The 15,831-nt window shown below is 43.2% G+C and overlaps 1 protein-coding gene across 1 annotated transcript in view; it reads left to right on the plus strand.

Annotated features, from left to right (window-relative positions):
* Positions 1 to 15,831, plus strand: part of col1a1b (collagen, type I, alpha 1b) — a 29,917-nt gene that overhangs the window by 7,699 nt on the left and 6,387 nt on the right. Inside the window, exons 11-37 of the mRNA XM_061230424.1 lie at positions 132 to 185; positions 1,333 to 1,377; positions 1,766 to 1,819; positions 2,659 to 2,757; positions 2,852 to 2,896; positions 2,986 to 3,084; positions 4,291 to 4,344; positions 4,657 to 4,764; positions 5,034 to 5,087; positions 5,435 to 5,533; positions 5,856 to 5,909; positions 6,587 to 6,685; positions 8,210 to 8,263; positions 8,450 to 8,503; positions 8,994 to 9,047; positions 9,151 to 9,204; positions 9,624 to 9,668; positions 9,776 to 9,874; positions 10,135 to 10,242; positions 10,711 to 10,818; positions 11,185 to 11,238; positions 11,487 to 11,540; positions 12,048 to 12,155; positions 12,539 to 12,592; positions 13,588 to 13,641; positions 14,318 to 14,479; positions 14,609 to 14,716. Of these exons, the coding sequence (XP_061086408.1) occupies positions 132 to 185; positions 1,333 to 1,377; positions 1,766 to 1,819; positions 2,659 to 2,757; positions 2,852 to 2,896; positions 2,986 to 3,084; positions 4,291 to 4,344; positions 4,657 to 4,764; positions 5,034 to 5,087; positions 5,435 to 5,533; positions 5,856 to 5,909; positions 6,587 to 6,685; positions 8,210 to 8,263; positions 8,450 to 8,503; positions 8,994 to 9,047; positions 9,151 to 9,204; positions 9,624 to 9,668; positions 9,776 to 9,874; positions 10,135 to 10,242; positions 10,711 to 10,818; positions 11,185 to 11,238; positions 11,487 to 11,540; positions 12,048 to 12,155; positions 12,539 to 12,592; positions 13,588 to 13,641; positions 14,318 to 14,479; positions 14,609 to 14,716 (2,034 nt within the window). The remainder of the gene's footprint in view (positions 1 to 131; positions 186 to 1,332; positions 1,378 to 1,765; positions 1,820 to 2,658; positions 2,758 to 2,851; positions 2,897 to 2,985; positions 3,085 to 4,290; positions 4,345 to 4,656; positions 4,765 to 5,033; positions 5,088 to 5,434; positions 5,534 to 5,855; positions 5,910 to 6,586; positions 6,686 to 8,209; positions 8,264 to 8,449; positions 8,504 to 8,993; positions 9,048 to 9,150; positions 9,205 to 9,623; positions 9,669 to 9,775; positions 9,875 to 10,134; positions 10,243 to 10,710; positions 10,819 to 11,184; positions 11,239 to 11,486; positions 11,541 to 12,047; positions 12,156 to 12,538; positions 12,593 to 13,587; positions 13,642 to 14,317; positions 14,480 to 14,608; positions 14,717 to 15,831) is intronic.

The raw sequence follows: 15,831 nt of genomic DNA on the forward strand, positions 1-15,831 counted from the left end.
CCATTATTTTCCTGTAGGCTACTGCACGTAATCAAATACATGGAATAAACACAAGGCCCTCTCATTGAAAGCACAGCGTGTTTGCATGGTTTCTCTCCCTAACTTGCTCTCTCTTCTCCTTTTCTTCATAGGGTGCCCGTGGTCTCCCCGGTGAGAGAGGTCGCCCTGGATCCCCTGGACCTGCTGTAAGTGCACTCCAACACTTCCAAATTCTCCCCCTTGTCAAACAAAGAACAGGGAAGTGATGACTGTGGATGCATGGTTATCTGCTCTCCTGCTGAAGGGTGGCTCTACTGGAGCCATCTCTCTGTACTGTATTCCACTGTGTTGACATGTTCTTTCTGTTGGTCAGTTGAAGACCATTCCTGTTGCCTTCCACTGTACAGACAGGTCTCTGGTTTCTAAGTGATTCAGACCTGTAAGACTGGAAGGATAGCTGACCCTCCAACCCCAACCTTTCCCACCCTGCCCCTCTAGTCTTGGTCAGAGGGAGCCAGTCCCATTATACATTAAAATAGCATAAGGCCAGTGATAGAAATAAGAGTATCAAATAGTCATACGGCCAATGGGCTCAAGACTGTGCGCCAGGGGCCTAGTTGTAATGTAAATCGCTACCAAGTGACACACTACTGAAATAAAACTTGTTAAACCACATTTCCTAGTTAACCCTACATATGTATCAAATATTTATGCAAGCCATTGACCAGGAATAATGTTTCAATGGCAGAGCGTTTTGAAAATATTACTGTAAACCCTTTAGTTTGGTAGACAAAGTTTCTAAATTTAGAGTCAATGGGGAAATTGAGAGATGCGGTGCACAGGACATATTGGTTGTGCGGTTACAGGTGCACATCAATTTACGAAGAGCTTACGTCCTGCACATGGTGCCACCAAATTCAGTAGCTGTCTATTTGTAGATTAACTATTTGCTACTAAGGCTAACTAACTAGTAGCTACTAAGCTACTGTAATGTGAGCCTTATGTTCCAACTTAGGGGAGAAGTTACAAAAACCTGGTACAACCCTACCCCTAAACCCAACCCAACCCTATTCTGTCCAAGGGAGAGCCTGGTACCAACCCTATTCTGTCCACATTTTCCTGACAGTTTCTGTAGGTCCTGGGCAAACCCTAAGTCAAATTTGAAGTTAAGCTTTGTGCATTCCCTATCCAGATCAGGAACCATTGCTGTTGCTAACTGAATGCTGTGTTGCACAGCAATTGGGCGTAAACAATCACAGATCACTGGAAAATAAATTCATTTTTTATCTAGCATGCAGTAAATTATACTTGCTAGTTTAATTTTCACATTCTTTCTCTCTTCTTCTCCTACAGGGTGCTCGTGGTAACGATGGAAACGCTGGTGCCTCTGGTCCACCTGTAAGTAACAATACTGGTTATCAAGTCAGAAATAACCAGCACACCACCACAACCAGTCATGGCCTCACACCAAGTGTCAGAAAGACTAAATACCTGCATGACAAAGAGATGGAAAATAATATTCTTGTATTTCTGTCTGTTTTAACATTTGTACAGTTATATTTGCACATCTAAACAAATGCAAAGAGATGGAAAATAATATTCATATATTTCTGTCTGTTTTAACATTTGTACAGTTATATTTGCACATCTAAACAAATGCAAAGTGCTTAAATATATCACCCAAGGTTTATAAAAACATAGAGACTTTATTAAAACATCATTCAAATGATTTTAAAATGGGCTTCATACTTATGCCTTACTGTTCCTTCTTCTTCTTCTATTCCAGGGTCCCACTGGCCCCGCTGGCCCCCCTGGTTTCCCAGGTGGTGCTGGACCTAAGGTAAGTGTCCTCATGTTTACTGTTGAACACAGCTGCGTGCTGAACACCTGTATGGCCGGACTGTTCATCAGAGGCTGCCTCGCTGTGGAGGCTCAGTCAGGGGATGCAAATCATAGAAAATACAAGTTATGGGGCGGCCTGTAGTAGTGGTTAAGGTACATGACTGGAACCTGAAAGGTCGCTGGTTTGATCCCCAGTGCAGTCACAATAAGATCCTCCCTGCCGTTGGGTCCTTGAGCAAGGCCCTTAACCCTGCATTGCTCCAGGGGAGGATTGTCTCCTGCTTAGTCTAAAATCAACTGTAAGTCGCTCTGGATAAGAGCATCTTCCAAAATGCCATTAATGTATGGATCTCCTCAGAGCTTTGCCTTATAATCCAGAAACAGGCAATGAGACTGTAGATGTCAGTACCTCCAAGCATGACTGCTAATTTTAAAATTATTGTTTATTTACTGAAGTCCATTAAACCTACTTAAAAAAACATTGTTTTACATACAGTCAAGCCAGTACAAATGATTATGAAAAAAATATTTGGGAATTTATCTCTTTATTGAAAGAAGAACTTACGGTAAGAGCAAATACCTGCAGACACTGTGGCCCGCAGGACGTGGAGTTGAGTAGCGCTGATCTACAGTATGTGCCGGATAGGATTCTCTTGGACACATGGAAACATCAACCCATCAAACGATACATGTGTGGCACTGCTATAGCGTCATGCACAGTGTCTGGAGCATGGCCTACCTGTGACAACAGCAAGGTCACATGAGCTGTAAAGAGTTCTGTGTCCTGTTCTGTGTCCTGTGCTGAGACCCTCAGTTAACTCTTGCACTCTCCCACAGGGAGAGACTGGACCTGCTGGAGGCCGTGGCTCTGAGGGACCCCAAGGATCCCGTGGTGAGCCCGGTAACCCCGGACCAGCTGGACCTGCCGGCCCTGCTGTGAGTGCATCTTTCAGGACCTCCATGCCGCCATCATACGCCATGTGAGCGTGGATCGCAGTACTCACTCGTGCCTGCTTTCTATTTCATCCAGGGCAACCCCGGATCTGATGGTGCCGCTGGTGCCAAGGGCGCTCCTGTGAGTATGAGCTTCCGGCATCTTCCACCTGTGTTTGATCTGTTGTCATCTTGCTGTACATTGCTTATCTTGTATGCTTCCTTCTGTAGGGCGCTGGTGGTATTGCTGGTGCTCCTGGATTCCCTGGTGCCCGTGGAACACCTGGAGGCCCTGGACCCGGTGGCGCTCCTGGCCCCAAGGGTAACAATGTGAGTAACCTTCTTTTCACTCCGTCACTCCACATCTTCTAAATACAGAATGAGATTGACCGAGTGTCAGACTCCGCGACACACCCCCGGGAGGACAGAACTGCTGGACACAGGGAGATATTTAAAATTGCAGATGTTGAGGGCCTTTATTAAATAACGGGAGCGACACAGAGAGAGACCGCATGCCAATCCTCACGGGATTCGGGCTAAAAGATAATATTATATATTAAAATAACGAATCCAAAGAAAATAACACCAGCCGCTTTTTAGCTGGCTTGCTTTCCTCTGGTTTTGTCAGCTCTCGCTCCTCTCCCGGTGTGTTCCCAGTCTCAGCCATCTCGGCTGAAAAGAAGCACACTTTTTAAATACATATCGCAGTCCTGGTGTGTGGCAGCATGGATGGTGCAGTGGGTAGCACTGCTGCCTCACAGCAAGGAGGTCCCGGGTTCGAATCCCCGTCGGCCGGGCCCTCTCTGTGCGGAGTTTGCATGTTCTCCCCGTGTCTGCGTGGGTTTCCTCCGGGTACTCCGGTTTCCTCCCACAGTCCAAAGACATGCACGTTAGGCTGATTGGAGAGTCTAAATTGCCCGTAGGTATGGGTATGGGTATGGGTATGGGTATGGGTATGGGTATGGGTATGGGTGTGTGAGTGAATGGTGTGTGAGTGAATGGTGTGTGTGTGTGAATGGTGTGTGTGCCCTGCAATGGACTGGCGACCTTCCCAGAGTGTATTCCGGCCTTTCGCCCAATGTATGCTGGGATAGGCTCCAGCCCCCCTGCAACCCTGATCAGGATAAGCGGGTTAAGATAATGGATGGATGGATGGAGTCCTGGTGTGTGCCTGATTAACTAGAAGGTGTGGTCCTCGGATTGCCCTGCTTCCTTCCCGCAAACCGAGCCTAGCTGCCACACTTGAATGAGCATCAGAGACCTCAAGGGCTGATTTGCAGTTTGTCTGCACAGTGCCTATGACAATGTACAGGACAGTGACCTTAGAGTGCTTTACCAGATAGTGAAGAGTTAGACCTTGAATTCCAGACACTTGCTTGCATCTACTAAGTGAAGAAGCCCAAGAACAACTGAGAAATAGCTTCTACAGTAAAGTGTATGGGATATGTTAGCCTTTACTAGATGGGACTCTATAGGATTTCAGAATTCAATATACCTCATACTTCTGTCATAACGCTTTTGTGTTCTCTTCTACAGGGAGACACCGGTCCCCATGGAGCCAAGGGAGAGCCTGGTACCAAGGGAGAGGCTGTAAGTACACTCTACACTCTATTAAATCTCAGAAACATGCACGTGAACGTCATAGCATGAGATAATATCCACTCTGTCCATCAAAGCACTTCGACTGTACATTTGAGTCACCATGCTTCATACAGTTCTCGATGTATGGGAGACTTCCAAATCAGAGAATTTGTTCTTCAACCATTGGATACATTATTTCTCATTGGTAGAGACTGCCACTCCACTGTTTTGGAAGCATGTATCGCAAACTCTTCATGTCTGATTCTTGTTAAAGCATACAAGTTGAGCATCTGGAAGGCTGATTGTCCCACTCTTTTTTAGGGTCCCGTAGGTGCTCAGGGTGGACCTGGCCCATCTGGAGAGGAAGGCAAAAGAGGTGCCCGTGGTGAGACTGGTGGTGCTGGACCTCGTGGACCCCCTGGAGAGCGGGTATGCTTGTATTTCTGTCCTCCTGTGCCTCTTTTGCTTCCTAACATGTCCTTCGCCCATATATCCCCTTATACGGTATCTAGAACTTTGCTATCTACAGAAAGGCTATCTACAGAAATATAGAAGGAATACTGTAGCTTTTAAATTTGAGAAAGGAAAGTGATTTTAAAACCCACCAGCCAAAATCTTGTTGAACTGCATTAATAATGTGCCATTGACACTGACAGAATTGTGTATGTGTATGTGAATGTGTTTGTTTTGCAATGTAGGGAGCACCTGGTAGCCGTGGATTCCCTGGTGCTGATGGAGCAGCTGGCCCCAAGGTAAGCAGAAGTGCACATCCGTTTTACCATTCAGTGTACAGTCATTTCCACAAAGGTCGTTTTCATCTATATAGAGAAGATATTTTGTGCTGGAACACAGCATGCAGAATCATATTGACCTACAGTTTCACACGTATTCTCCAGGACTATGCCAGCCATTCCAGGTGTAAGCTAAATGTATAAGATGTCGCATCAGACTGTAGATTATGTTAAACTTAAACTTAAAGCGATGTCCTCTTTATTGTACAGATGCATGTGTAGTGGATGCTGTGCCAGGTGCTGACAATGAACTACTCTGAGCAGTGAACCTGAACTTACCTCTCTCTCTCTCTCTCTCTCTCTCATAGGGTGCCCCTGGTGAGCGTGGTGCCTCAGGTGCTGCTGGACCCCAGGGTGCCACAGGTGAGGCTGGCCGCCCCGGCGAGCCTGGCAACCCCGGATCCAAGGTAAGAGGCCCCTACCCTTCTTCAGGACACGGCTAGGCAGAGGCAATAGCACAGACTGCACTCTACTTTAGCAACATGACGCCAACAGGGTACAGAAGTCTGAGCTGTGAGCGAACAGGTAGATTGCTGCATGCATTAGTTAAAGTGAAAGTGAGTCACATCATGGAGGAGTATATACAGCTCAGCTGGCCTATTGCATTTTAGAAGAGAGAGTTTTGAGTTTTCAGATCTGAAAGGGACAGCAGTATGCACCTGAGAGGTCAGTGAACCATCACTGCAGGTAACATGGCCCTCTGTCTCTCTCTTCCTGCCTCTGCTCTAGGGTGTGACTGGTAGCCCTGGTAGCCCTGGCCCCGATGGCAAAACCGGCCCTGTTGTGAGTACCAAATAACCCCTCCTTCATTTCAATGCACTGTAACACACCACTACACCATTGCATGGGACACCGTACAGAACAGTGCAATTGTGTCACTTGATATTGTGTGCTACCAACTACCACAAAGGTCTTGCCATAGTATGTGTTAATTGGCAGCTAGACCTAGTGTTTATATAATATGCAAGTGGATGCTGCAGTTTTCACTACAGCCTATACAGTGTGTGACATTGCTTTAAAAATGTTAATTGACAGATTAAAAATAATATCAATAAAATGTAATAAGCACACTCTTGTAAGATATTATCCAGTATAAGTACTAACATGGCCTTTTTTTGGAATCCCAGGGGAACAGAGTAGCAGGGAAACCTTAACTGAGTGCTCCTGTTAACCCACACAAAACAGAAATGTTTATTGTGAGATGAGACTTATGTTGGAAATGAGCCAATAAAATTGTATACACTAGATCCACTAGAACTGTAACTGTCCTAATCAAATAAATTGCATGTAACAATAAAGCATTTTAGTATCGTTGATTTTAAATACAAATATTTTTAGTGTAATTAAGAAAAAAATATTCTAGCATTTATGTTGAATGCATCAATAAAACTACATATCCCAAGATGATGCACATTGTCCTGTTGACACTTAGTGTGGCTCACTGTGTCTTCTCCCGTTAGGGTGCCCCTGGACAAGATGGCCGCCCTGGACCTGCAGGCCCCGCTGGATCCAGAGGAGCTCCTGGAGTCATGGGTTTCCCCGGATCCAAGGGAACTGCTGTGAGTATCGCCTCTCCTCTTGCGGTGTGTGGATTAGAGGTCTTCATGGGTCCCCTCGAATTCAAACACCCAGGTTCTGACCTGGAACCCTAGTGCGTCCAGGCTTGACATTCAAATTTTTTTCAGGTACAGATACATTACAATTGTCCTGGGCCTCGCGCAACTACATCTGATGTAATGAAGACCATAGCTGTTTGCTTTATTTTGTGTGAGGGAACATTTATGATGACATTCAATTCTCTCTTATTTTAGTAGGAGTGAGCTGCACCATGTTTCTAAGAATGGTGTGTCTATAGTGCAGCTCAGTACACACAAGCCTTGTTATTGGGGTTAGGAGTGTTTTAAGTGTGACCAAGATCAGATTTTTTTTGCCAAATAAAATGTGCGTTAGTAGGGGGATTATACAGTGAGAAACAATAAGCAGTTATCTGATCCGTGTTAACATTTTGAGGGGAAAAGTGGGCAGCCTAAAGATGTAGCAGCCTAATTTTTGCAATATTAATAGCATATTTGGCTGCTGTGCCTCTTGTTCACTTCAATTAAATATTGCCCAGTTATTTGTAGATTAGTTATGCAATTTAAGCATTTAAAATTATTTGTTGGCGCTTGGCATGTTACATCTCTCACTTGGGTTGGGTGGAACGGGTGTAGGGTGTAAAACCAGAATCTATACTTGAATGGGTCCAGTTATACACCTGGATGGGTCTGGTTATCAGCTGGTCTATTCAGGTTCCGGTCAGGAAGCCCACAGGTCTAATTCGGGTTGGGTACAACTTTTTCGACCTATGAACGCCTCTACTGTGGATCATGTGGATCATATAAGCATATTTGAATACCCAGGCATTTGAAGACACATGGCTAAAGTTATGTTAACATTTTAGCTAACACCTTCTATCTGGGACAGCCTATAACCTAGCAGCTAAGGCGCTTGACAGTAAGTTTATTTATCTGAAATGTACTTATACTGTATATTTAAGTTTATGTCATGAAAAGAAATGAGGATTAGTCATTCCCAATCAAGATTATTCATCCTGAAGTAAAATTGGCAGAAATCCACTGCTGTTTGAGAGCGCGTCCCCCACTTTCCTAGAGTTCTATGTGACACATCAAGATTCAGACTAATGTTGTAAAATAAGCATTACAATATTAAAGTTATACTTTGCTGAAAATGTTATAGCAGTGAAATCTGATTAGCAGTAGCTTCAGTGAAGATAGTTATTGAGTTGAGGGTGAATTCCCAGCATATGAGAATATTAATTAACTGTATATGTATTTTTGTGTATTTTTTTGTGTAAAAATGTTACGGTAATGAAATTTAGTAATTCAGGATATTGAGTAATGTGTATACCCACTTAAAAGTAAAAACTGCAAAACAAGAGGGATAACTTAATATAGGCTCAGGGTCTTTTCCTGATACAAATTAAGTGTGAATGAGATGTAAAATGTGATCCACTGAGTCTGAAGGTGTAAACTGGAATAATTTCAGCTGCGAAAGAATCACAATTTCTATCTTCTCGTCCTTAGGGTGATGGTGGAAAGCCTGGTGAGAGAGGCACTGTAGGACCCGCTGGTCCTCTTGTAAGTATCACCACCATTTAAAAACAGAAAGAACATTTATCACTCTTTCAATATAAATCATAAGTGTTTGTGTGAAATAAAATCTACAATCACAGTTAAATACTAAAATACTTTAAATGAATGTTTAAAGCAAGATGCATAGTATCAGACTTTTATCTAAAATTCTAAATGCCTTTTTTTGCCCAGGGTGCCCCTGGCAAAGACGGTGATGTTGGTGCACCTGGTGCCCCTGGCCCAGCTGTAAGTATTGCGAGAGCTGTCAATTATTATATTGATATTCTTAGTCATACCTTCCGCTTTTCTTGCTGGTGCTCCTATGCAGTGATGCTCTTTTGACAAGTTAAGAGTTGCGGATGTGTTCCTCTTCACTAGCCTCACTCAAAACTACTGTGTATGTCTCCTTATTTATGCTGGCTCCACATAGTAGTATGTGGAGTAACTGCAGTGCAAATTAAAGGGTCTGCAGATTTGTAGATTTACAAAGCACCTCATTTTGAAGAACAAAATGTACGTAAACAGTTTTCACATCCAACATCTGAAGCAAGTTGATGTTGGTCTGACTTTAAAGATGACAGCTTTCAAGAGCATGCTTTAAACTATTTTTGTCTCTATTTTGATAACCTGGCTTGTGGAATATGGCAGTCCTGATGCCTGGAGCATCACAGGAATAATGTTATGTCCTCAGAACCTATTTCTTCCCTAATACACTGTCATTTCTGTCTACTCTCAGGGACCTGCTGGAGAGAAAGGCGAGCAGGGGCCTGCGGGTGCTCCTGGATTCCAGGTAGAGTTCCTCCACACATCTATGAGCTGTATATTCATTATTATCCCATGTTGAACCTTTTCCCATGGTTCGGTTATGAAACTGTATTGTGTTTCTGTTCCAGGGTCTGCCCGGAGCCCAGGGTGCTACTGGTGAGACTGGCAAGTCTGGCGAGCAGGTAAGCCCTTGGATCTGAGCTTCTGCCTCAGACCCTCCTCAACCTTTAGAGCCAGTTCACCTGGGGAAATTTCTTTACTCATACTGACTTTAGTTAATGATCCCAATTAATTAGCCCGGTTTTATATTTTTGTCTAACCCAATTTTAAGTGCAAATGGCAGTATAGTATCATGTAGCACAGCATAGCGTTGTATAGTGTAGCAATACATAGTATAGTTTATTATAGTAAATATCTCAGGTAAAGTAGCTTGAAGCCATGTTGTACATTAAACATAACTAGAGTAGTTTTCCCTGTAATCTAATATGGGATTGCAGCATCTCTAGAAACCACATTATTTAATTACATAATATATCTTAATTGGGCCTAATCATCTGAGTTAAGAAATTAGTTAACAGTGTAATCCTTACTGTTTTTTTAGGGTCCTCCTGGTGAGACCGGTGCGCCCGGACCAGCTGGATCAAGAGTAAGTAATACAGAATTACCCCCCTCCATCGCTACCAATATAATGTTGCCAATCTAGCAGGATATCTACCACCATACTAACCATAAATCTCTGGCTTCCCCACATAGGGCGACAGAGGTTTCCCAGGAGAGCGTGGTGCCACTGGTGCAGTTGGCCCTGCTGGTCACCGTGGTTCTAATGGACCAGCTGGTAACGATGGTCCTAAGGTAAGGCACATCCATTTCTGGTGAAATGTTTGCTGCTGCTCCAAACCAGAAAATGATACAATTTATTAACTGCTCAATGTCAACAACTAATTGTTAAGACTAATTAAAGGTGATTAATCATTTTGGTGTATGAGCCTGAGTGAACATTCTGTAGGCTTGATGTATGATACTGTCTTCCTGACAAGCTTATGACAGGCATTTGCAGCAGTGGATTAAAGCTGATCATATATTGATCAGCCTCCCTCCCCTCTGTCTTCCAGGGTGAGCCTGGTGCTGGTGGAGCCCCAGGTGCTCAGGGTGCCCCAGGTCTTCAGGGAATGCCCGGTGAGCGAGGTGCAGGTGGCATGCCAGGTGCCAGGGGTGAGAGAGTAAGTAACCTGGCCGCATACACAAACAGCGTACACCGGAACACACACACACACACAAGCACACACAGATACCTCACTAAATCCTAAAGGCAACGGTGTACTCTGCTACGCTGGACCATTTCTCTGTGTCACAAGATAAGCTGTACCAATACAAACTCTTACCTTGAAAGTATCTTAAACAAACTACTTGAACCATGTCTTTTGTTTCATCCAGAATGGCTAAAAGAGAAATCGAGTATATATGGGAAATTTAAACATTTAGTGCATGGACAACAATTACACACCAGTGTATTTTATAATCACACTGGCCCATGTAGCTAAGACAAAAGGCTGGAGGATGGAGTCAGTTGGAGCAGAGCTTTTACCAAACATGGCCTCTGCAGGTAGAGAGCATTATGGTATACTACTTGCGACCCTGTAGTAAAGGTTTCAGTATATACAGAGATTCACTATCATCTGTCCTTTTAGGGTGATGCAGGTGCCAAGGGTGCTGATGGTGGCCCCGGAAAGGATGGCCTTCGTGGTATGACTGGTCCCATCGGTCTTCCTGGCCCCCCTGGTGGCGCTGGAGAGAAGGTAAGTCCCACAATAAAAAGAGAAACAGGTGAAATTGGCAAGTCTCAATGAGTCTCTAAATGTTTGACTAAGAAATATTTGCGACATATATGACTGATAGTGTCAATGTCATGCAATCATCAGGACTGTGAACATCCTCTCTGCTGCCATAACCATACTGGATCTGCTTGATGGCCATATTGATTTAGAAAATAGAGACGGACAACTTCAATATGTTTGCATCTCAGGACCTATAAGCATAATAAAGACTTCTATGTTTAATTTGTAGGTTCTTTATAACAATGATGCATAGTTGTTGGTGCTGTTGATCTAGAATGTTCTTTGAAATCCTCACCATGTACATCTCTTATCTTTCTCTCTGCCCAGGGTGAGGGTGGTCCCGTTGGCCCTGCTGGTCCTACTGGCGGCCGTGGTGCCCCTGTGAGTAGTTTACTGAGGCTTCTACACTGTGTACATCTCCACAGCAGTATACCCAGATTGGATCACACTCCTAGAAGTAATCTAGAAGTTAAATTACTCTCAGCTGTACACCAGTAAGGTGTACCACTAGAGGGTAATGCACACCAGAGCTAAGGCACACCAAAGCAATGTTTAAGAAACTGGATGTGCATTTCATGGAAAAGTGAGTGATTTTGAACATTTGATCCTTACCCTTTTCATACCCCCAGGGTGAGCGTGGTGAGCCTGGTGCCCCTGGACCTGCTGGATTCGCTGGACCACCTGTGAGTATAGCCACACATTCCCCATAATATTCTCTGGATAATCTCTATATGGCAAAGAAATCTAAAAGATACCTTTCCCTGCTGTAAAATCCAGCTATACCAGTTGAAAAATAACCTGGTCTAGCTGTGTATGAGCCAATCTGAACTGGTCAACCAGCTACCAGCTGTTTCAAAACCTAGCTTCAGCAGTTTTTCTCAGCAGGGTACAGTTTTAATAGTTCAATGCACACCCAATATCATCAACATCCTATTTTACACTATTTTGTGTTGCCCCATCTGTATGTATCTCGTAAAATGCCTGGATGCCATGTGGAAGTCAAACCACGTGGTTGTATTTAATTGAGAAAAAATAAGTAGAATTTGGCTGCTGGCAGTTTGCACTTCAATATTTATCTCCTTCTTGTATTGGTCTACATAGAGTTAACAGACTGAGTACTTATTAGGACTGATGAAAACACAACTGTTATCAAGACATTACTGTGACATTACTCTCTTTCTGTCCGACAGGGTGCTGATGGCCAGCCTGGTGCAAAGGGAGAGACTGGTGATTCTGGTCCCAAGGGTGATGCTGGTGCTCCTGGTCCCTCCGGCCCTGTTGGATCAGCTGGACCACAGGTACCCATCCTTATGTCCTCAACTTCAAACATAAACAACTCTCACAACTACTGCTGCTCGACTTCTCAAGCGAATCTGCAGTGTAAACATATGGGCATAACCATGGCCAACTACACCATTACAGGAGTCATTACTTTGATGTGTGCAAAAGGTTACATGCCTGCATTGTGTAACTTGAAACAGATTGGGCAGTCTGTAAGCTCATGGCACAAAGCAAAGCTTAAGAATCTTGATGCATAAGTACCTGTCATTAATTTCATTGAATGGCCCCTTTTCACTGAGTCAAAACATGATTGGCAATGCGGCAGGAGCTTTGCAGTATCAGTACCATTGAGCAAATGTTTGTTAGAGGCTGACTGATTCACTATTGGTTTTCTCCACAGGGTCCCGCTGGTGCAACTGGACCTAAAGGTGCTCGTGGTGGTGCTGGACCCCCTGTGAGTATTCTCTGTAAAATCTTAGAGCCTCCAAAGTATAATTCTGTTTAATTTAAAAAAATAAAATTGCAAAGATATATATATATATATATATATATATATATATATATATATATATACAAATATATCAATTAAAATGATTTGGTGATAGAATAGTATAGATTTGAAAGCACATACATTTACACATGCTGATCACAACATTTACATGTATGTATTGATTACAGTATAATGCTGCTTCTGAATTTTACCATATAGTTCAAAGTGCCTCTGAGGCTATCACATTATGTTGGAGATTAAGTTGTAAAACATTTGAAGCTTGAGATGATGTAGTATAATGGTTAGGGGTCTGTGCTTACAATAGAAAGGTGCTTGGTTTGATTCCTCTCTAGGGTGTTACAATTATACCATTGAGCCAGGCACCTAACCTGAAACGCTTCCATAATATACAGATGTACAGTACAGTCAAATGCAAAAGTTTGTAAACAGCGCTACAAAAAGTACATTTCTCCATAGACTTTTGAAACTATATAATTAAAGTTATAACTATATAATTAAAGTTATTGTGCTCAATTAATTAAATCAGTGTATCAGTCTCTCTTCATGTGCCACACACATTGATGAAACTGAAATTACATCTATAAAACAAAGAAAATAACCGACCACTTTTGGAAAATCACTAAAATCCACGAAACTTTCCAACACAAAATGGCCTGTCTAAAACTGAATGATATGCACCGCGCAGCGCAAGCCACAACAGTCCAAAAATAGTCCGGCACAACCCGACTTCCCACAGGATTTTCTGTTACAGACAGCTTCTGTCTCCAAAAAGAAAGAATAAATGTTTGCACCCGACTTTATACATGGATTGCATTTGAAAAGGCAATTTGGTGAAATGCAATGTCTTTTTGTTTGCTTTGAAATTGCATATTTCTTGGATCTAGTCAGGGATATTGGAGAACAAATGAAGCAACACATTTTTTTTCTGGTGTGTATAGGGCGCTACTGGTTTCCCTGGTGCTTCTGGTAGAGTTGGACCCCCCGGCCCTGCTGTAAGTATCTTCATCCTCCTCTTCATTCGCTCTCATACATGAGTATGACATGCAACCGGACCCAATATCATGTATTCATTAACTTCATCAACATTAATAACATTTTCACAATGTAAGATCTCACTACACGACCGGATTCATCTTTGCTTGGACTTAATTCATTTGGATTGGACATTTAAGTACTATAATTCATCTGTTTATATTTAATACCATTTTTACAACAAACCAGTGCCAACCAGCAGCAGATGGGTTCCCCCTCTGAGTCAGGTTTTATTCAAGGTCTCTTCCTGTTAGCCAGGGAGTTTTTCTTTGCCACTGTTGCCCTAGGCGTACTCTTGGGGGCCGGTTCTCTGTAAAGCTGCTTTGTGACAAAGCCCCTTTGTCAAAACGCTATACAAATAAAAAATAATTTATTGCTATACAAATAAAAGTTGATTGATTGATAAAAATGAACTCATCCATTGATTACTGTTACTACAAACATCATCAATTCTCAGTCCTAATCATATAGACCCAATTCATATTGGGCCTATATGATTACATTCAGTTGAGCAATAGATATTACATGTGCATATCACTGAATGTCTTAAGCACCTGAGCACTGCTCTATACCAAGGAGCGTATGTTATGAGAGCAGATCTTATTCTCATTCTCCTCACTTTTGTCTCCCACTTAGGGTGCTGGCGGCCCCCCTGGCCCCACCGGACCTGTTGGAAAGGAGGGACAGCGTGGCAACCGTGGTGAGACTGGCATTGCTGGTCGTAGTGGTGAGCCTGGCCCAATTGGCCCTGCTGGACCTCCTGGCGAGAAAGGAGCTGCCGGTTCTGATGGTCCTGCTGTAAGTACAGGCAAAATGACACAGGCCTTCTGGCCTTGAGGCTGCAAGCTGTGCAGTCTTAAGCTGACAGTGAAAAAGGTTTATTTGCACATTTCATTTAGCTAATGTTACGCCTTTTATCTTCAACAGGGTACTGCTGGTATTCCCGGACCTCAGGGTATTGCTGGACAGCGCGGTATCGTGGGTATGCCTGGACAGAGGGGCGAGCGTGGTTTCTCTGGCCTCCCCGGCCCATCTGTGAGTGTCATATGCTCAGCTCCCGAATATGCTCACAAAAATAATGCACAGTAATGAGTTTTCCTAGTGGGACTGATCTATTCTCAACCTACTGCTGATGCCTGCAAGTGTAAACCTTGGAGTTTCAACCGTGTGTGTATGAGCTCTTTAAATAGGAGCTTTTTGTGTGCACCCTTGGCATGCATTTTACCTGTTAGTATAACCTAGCTTAAAAGCATTTTAGGTGAGTGAAATTATTAATGGAAAAATGTGCTTTGTTTAGTTGGTTTATGATAGTAGGAGTTAGTTGTCAGCTGTTATCATCTGTGGTCAAGAATTTCAGATGTCTGTGCACAGTCCTCTATTAAGATCGCAGACACAGGGAATGGAAGCAGAGTTCTTATTGGCGAAATATTTTCTCATTTGGAATGTTCTTCTGACAATGCAGTGCAGTCCGTATTTGGACTTGTTGTGGTACAGTCTCTGTTCTTTTTGCTGTGTAGTCCACATTGGATTTGAAACAGTGAATGTGAGGTTAAAATGCATATTGTCACCTCTAATTTGAGGGTATGTACAGCCAGCATCCCTTTTGATATATAGTCCCCACATTTTAGGGGACCAAAAGTAATTGGACAGTTCTCAGCTGTTTGCGATTAGTCAGGTGTATTCATCAGTTCCATAATGCAGGTATAACAAAGCTTTCAGTGTCTAGTCTTGATTCTAGGCTTTCTATTGGCTTTGGAGTCTGTGATTGGCGTTTGTCAACATGAGGACCAGAGTTTTGCCAATAACAGAACAGCCAGAGACATACGCCATACAATATGCTTACCCAAAATAAATTGTTTGGAACATAATTTAGAAGAAAGAGAGCAATGGTCATCTCAGTAATCACAAAGGGCCTGGTTGGCCAAGGATGACCCAAGGCGTATGAAGCAAATGTCCAAAACACCTGTCCAACTGATCAGAAACACTCTTCAGGGGGCAGTTGTGGATGTGTCAGTCACCGTGTGCAGAAGACTTCAGACAACAACATAATTAAATGGCTACACTGCACTGGCCAGGTTACCAAAAAGAGCCTGCAGAGTTCTGGAAAAAGTGGACCAATCTATCTTTGAAATATGGGGCTGGCGGAGTTA

Source organism: Conger conger, chromosome 2 (genome assembly GCF_963514075.1).
Source record: "Conger conger chromosome 2, fConCon1.1, whole genome shotgun sequence".
Taxonomy (NCBI): Eukaryota; Metazoa; Chordata; class Actinopteri; order Anguilliformes; family Congridae; genus Conger; species Conger conger.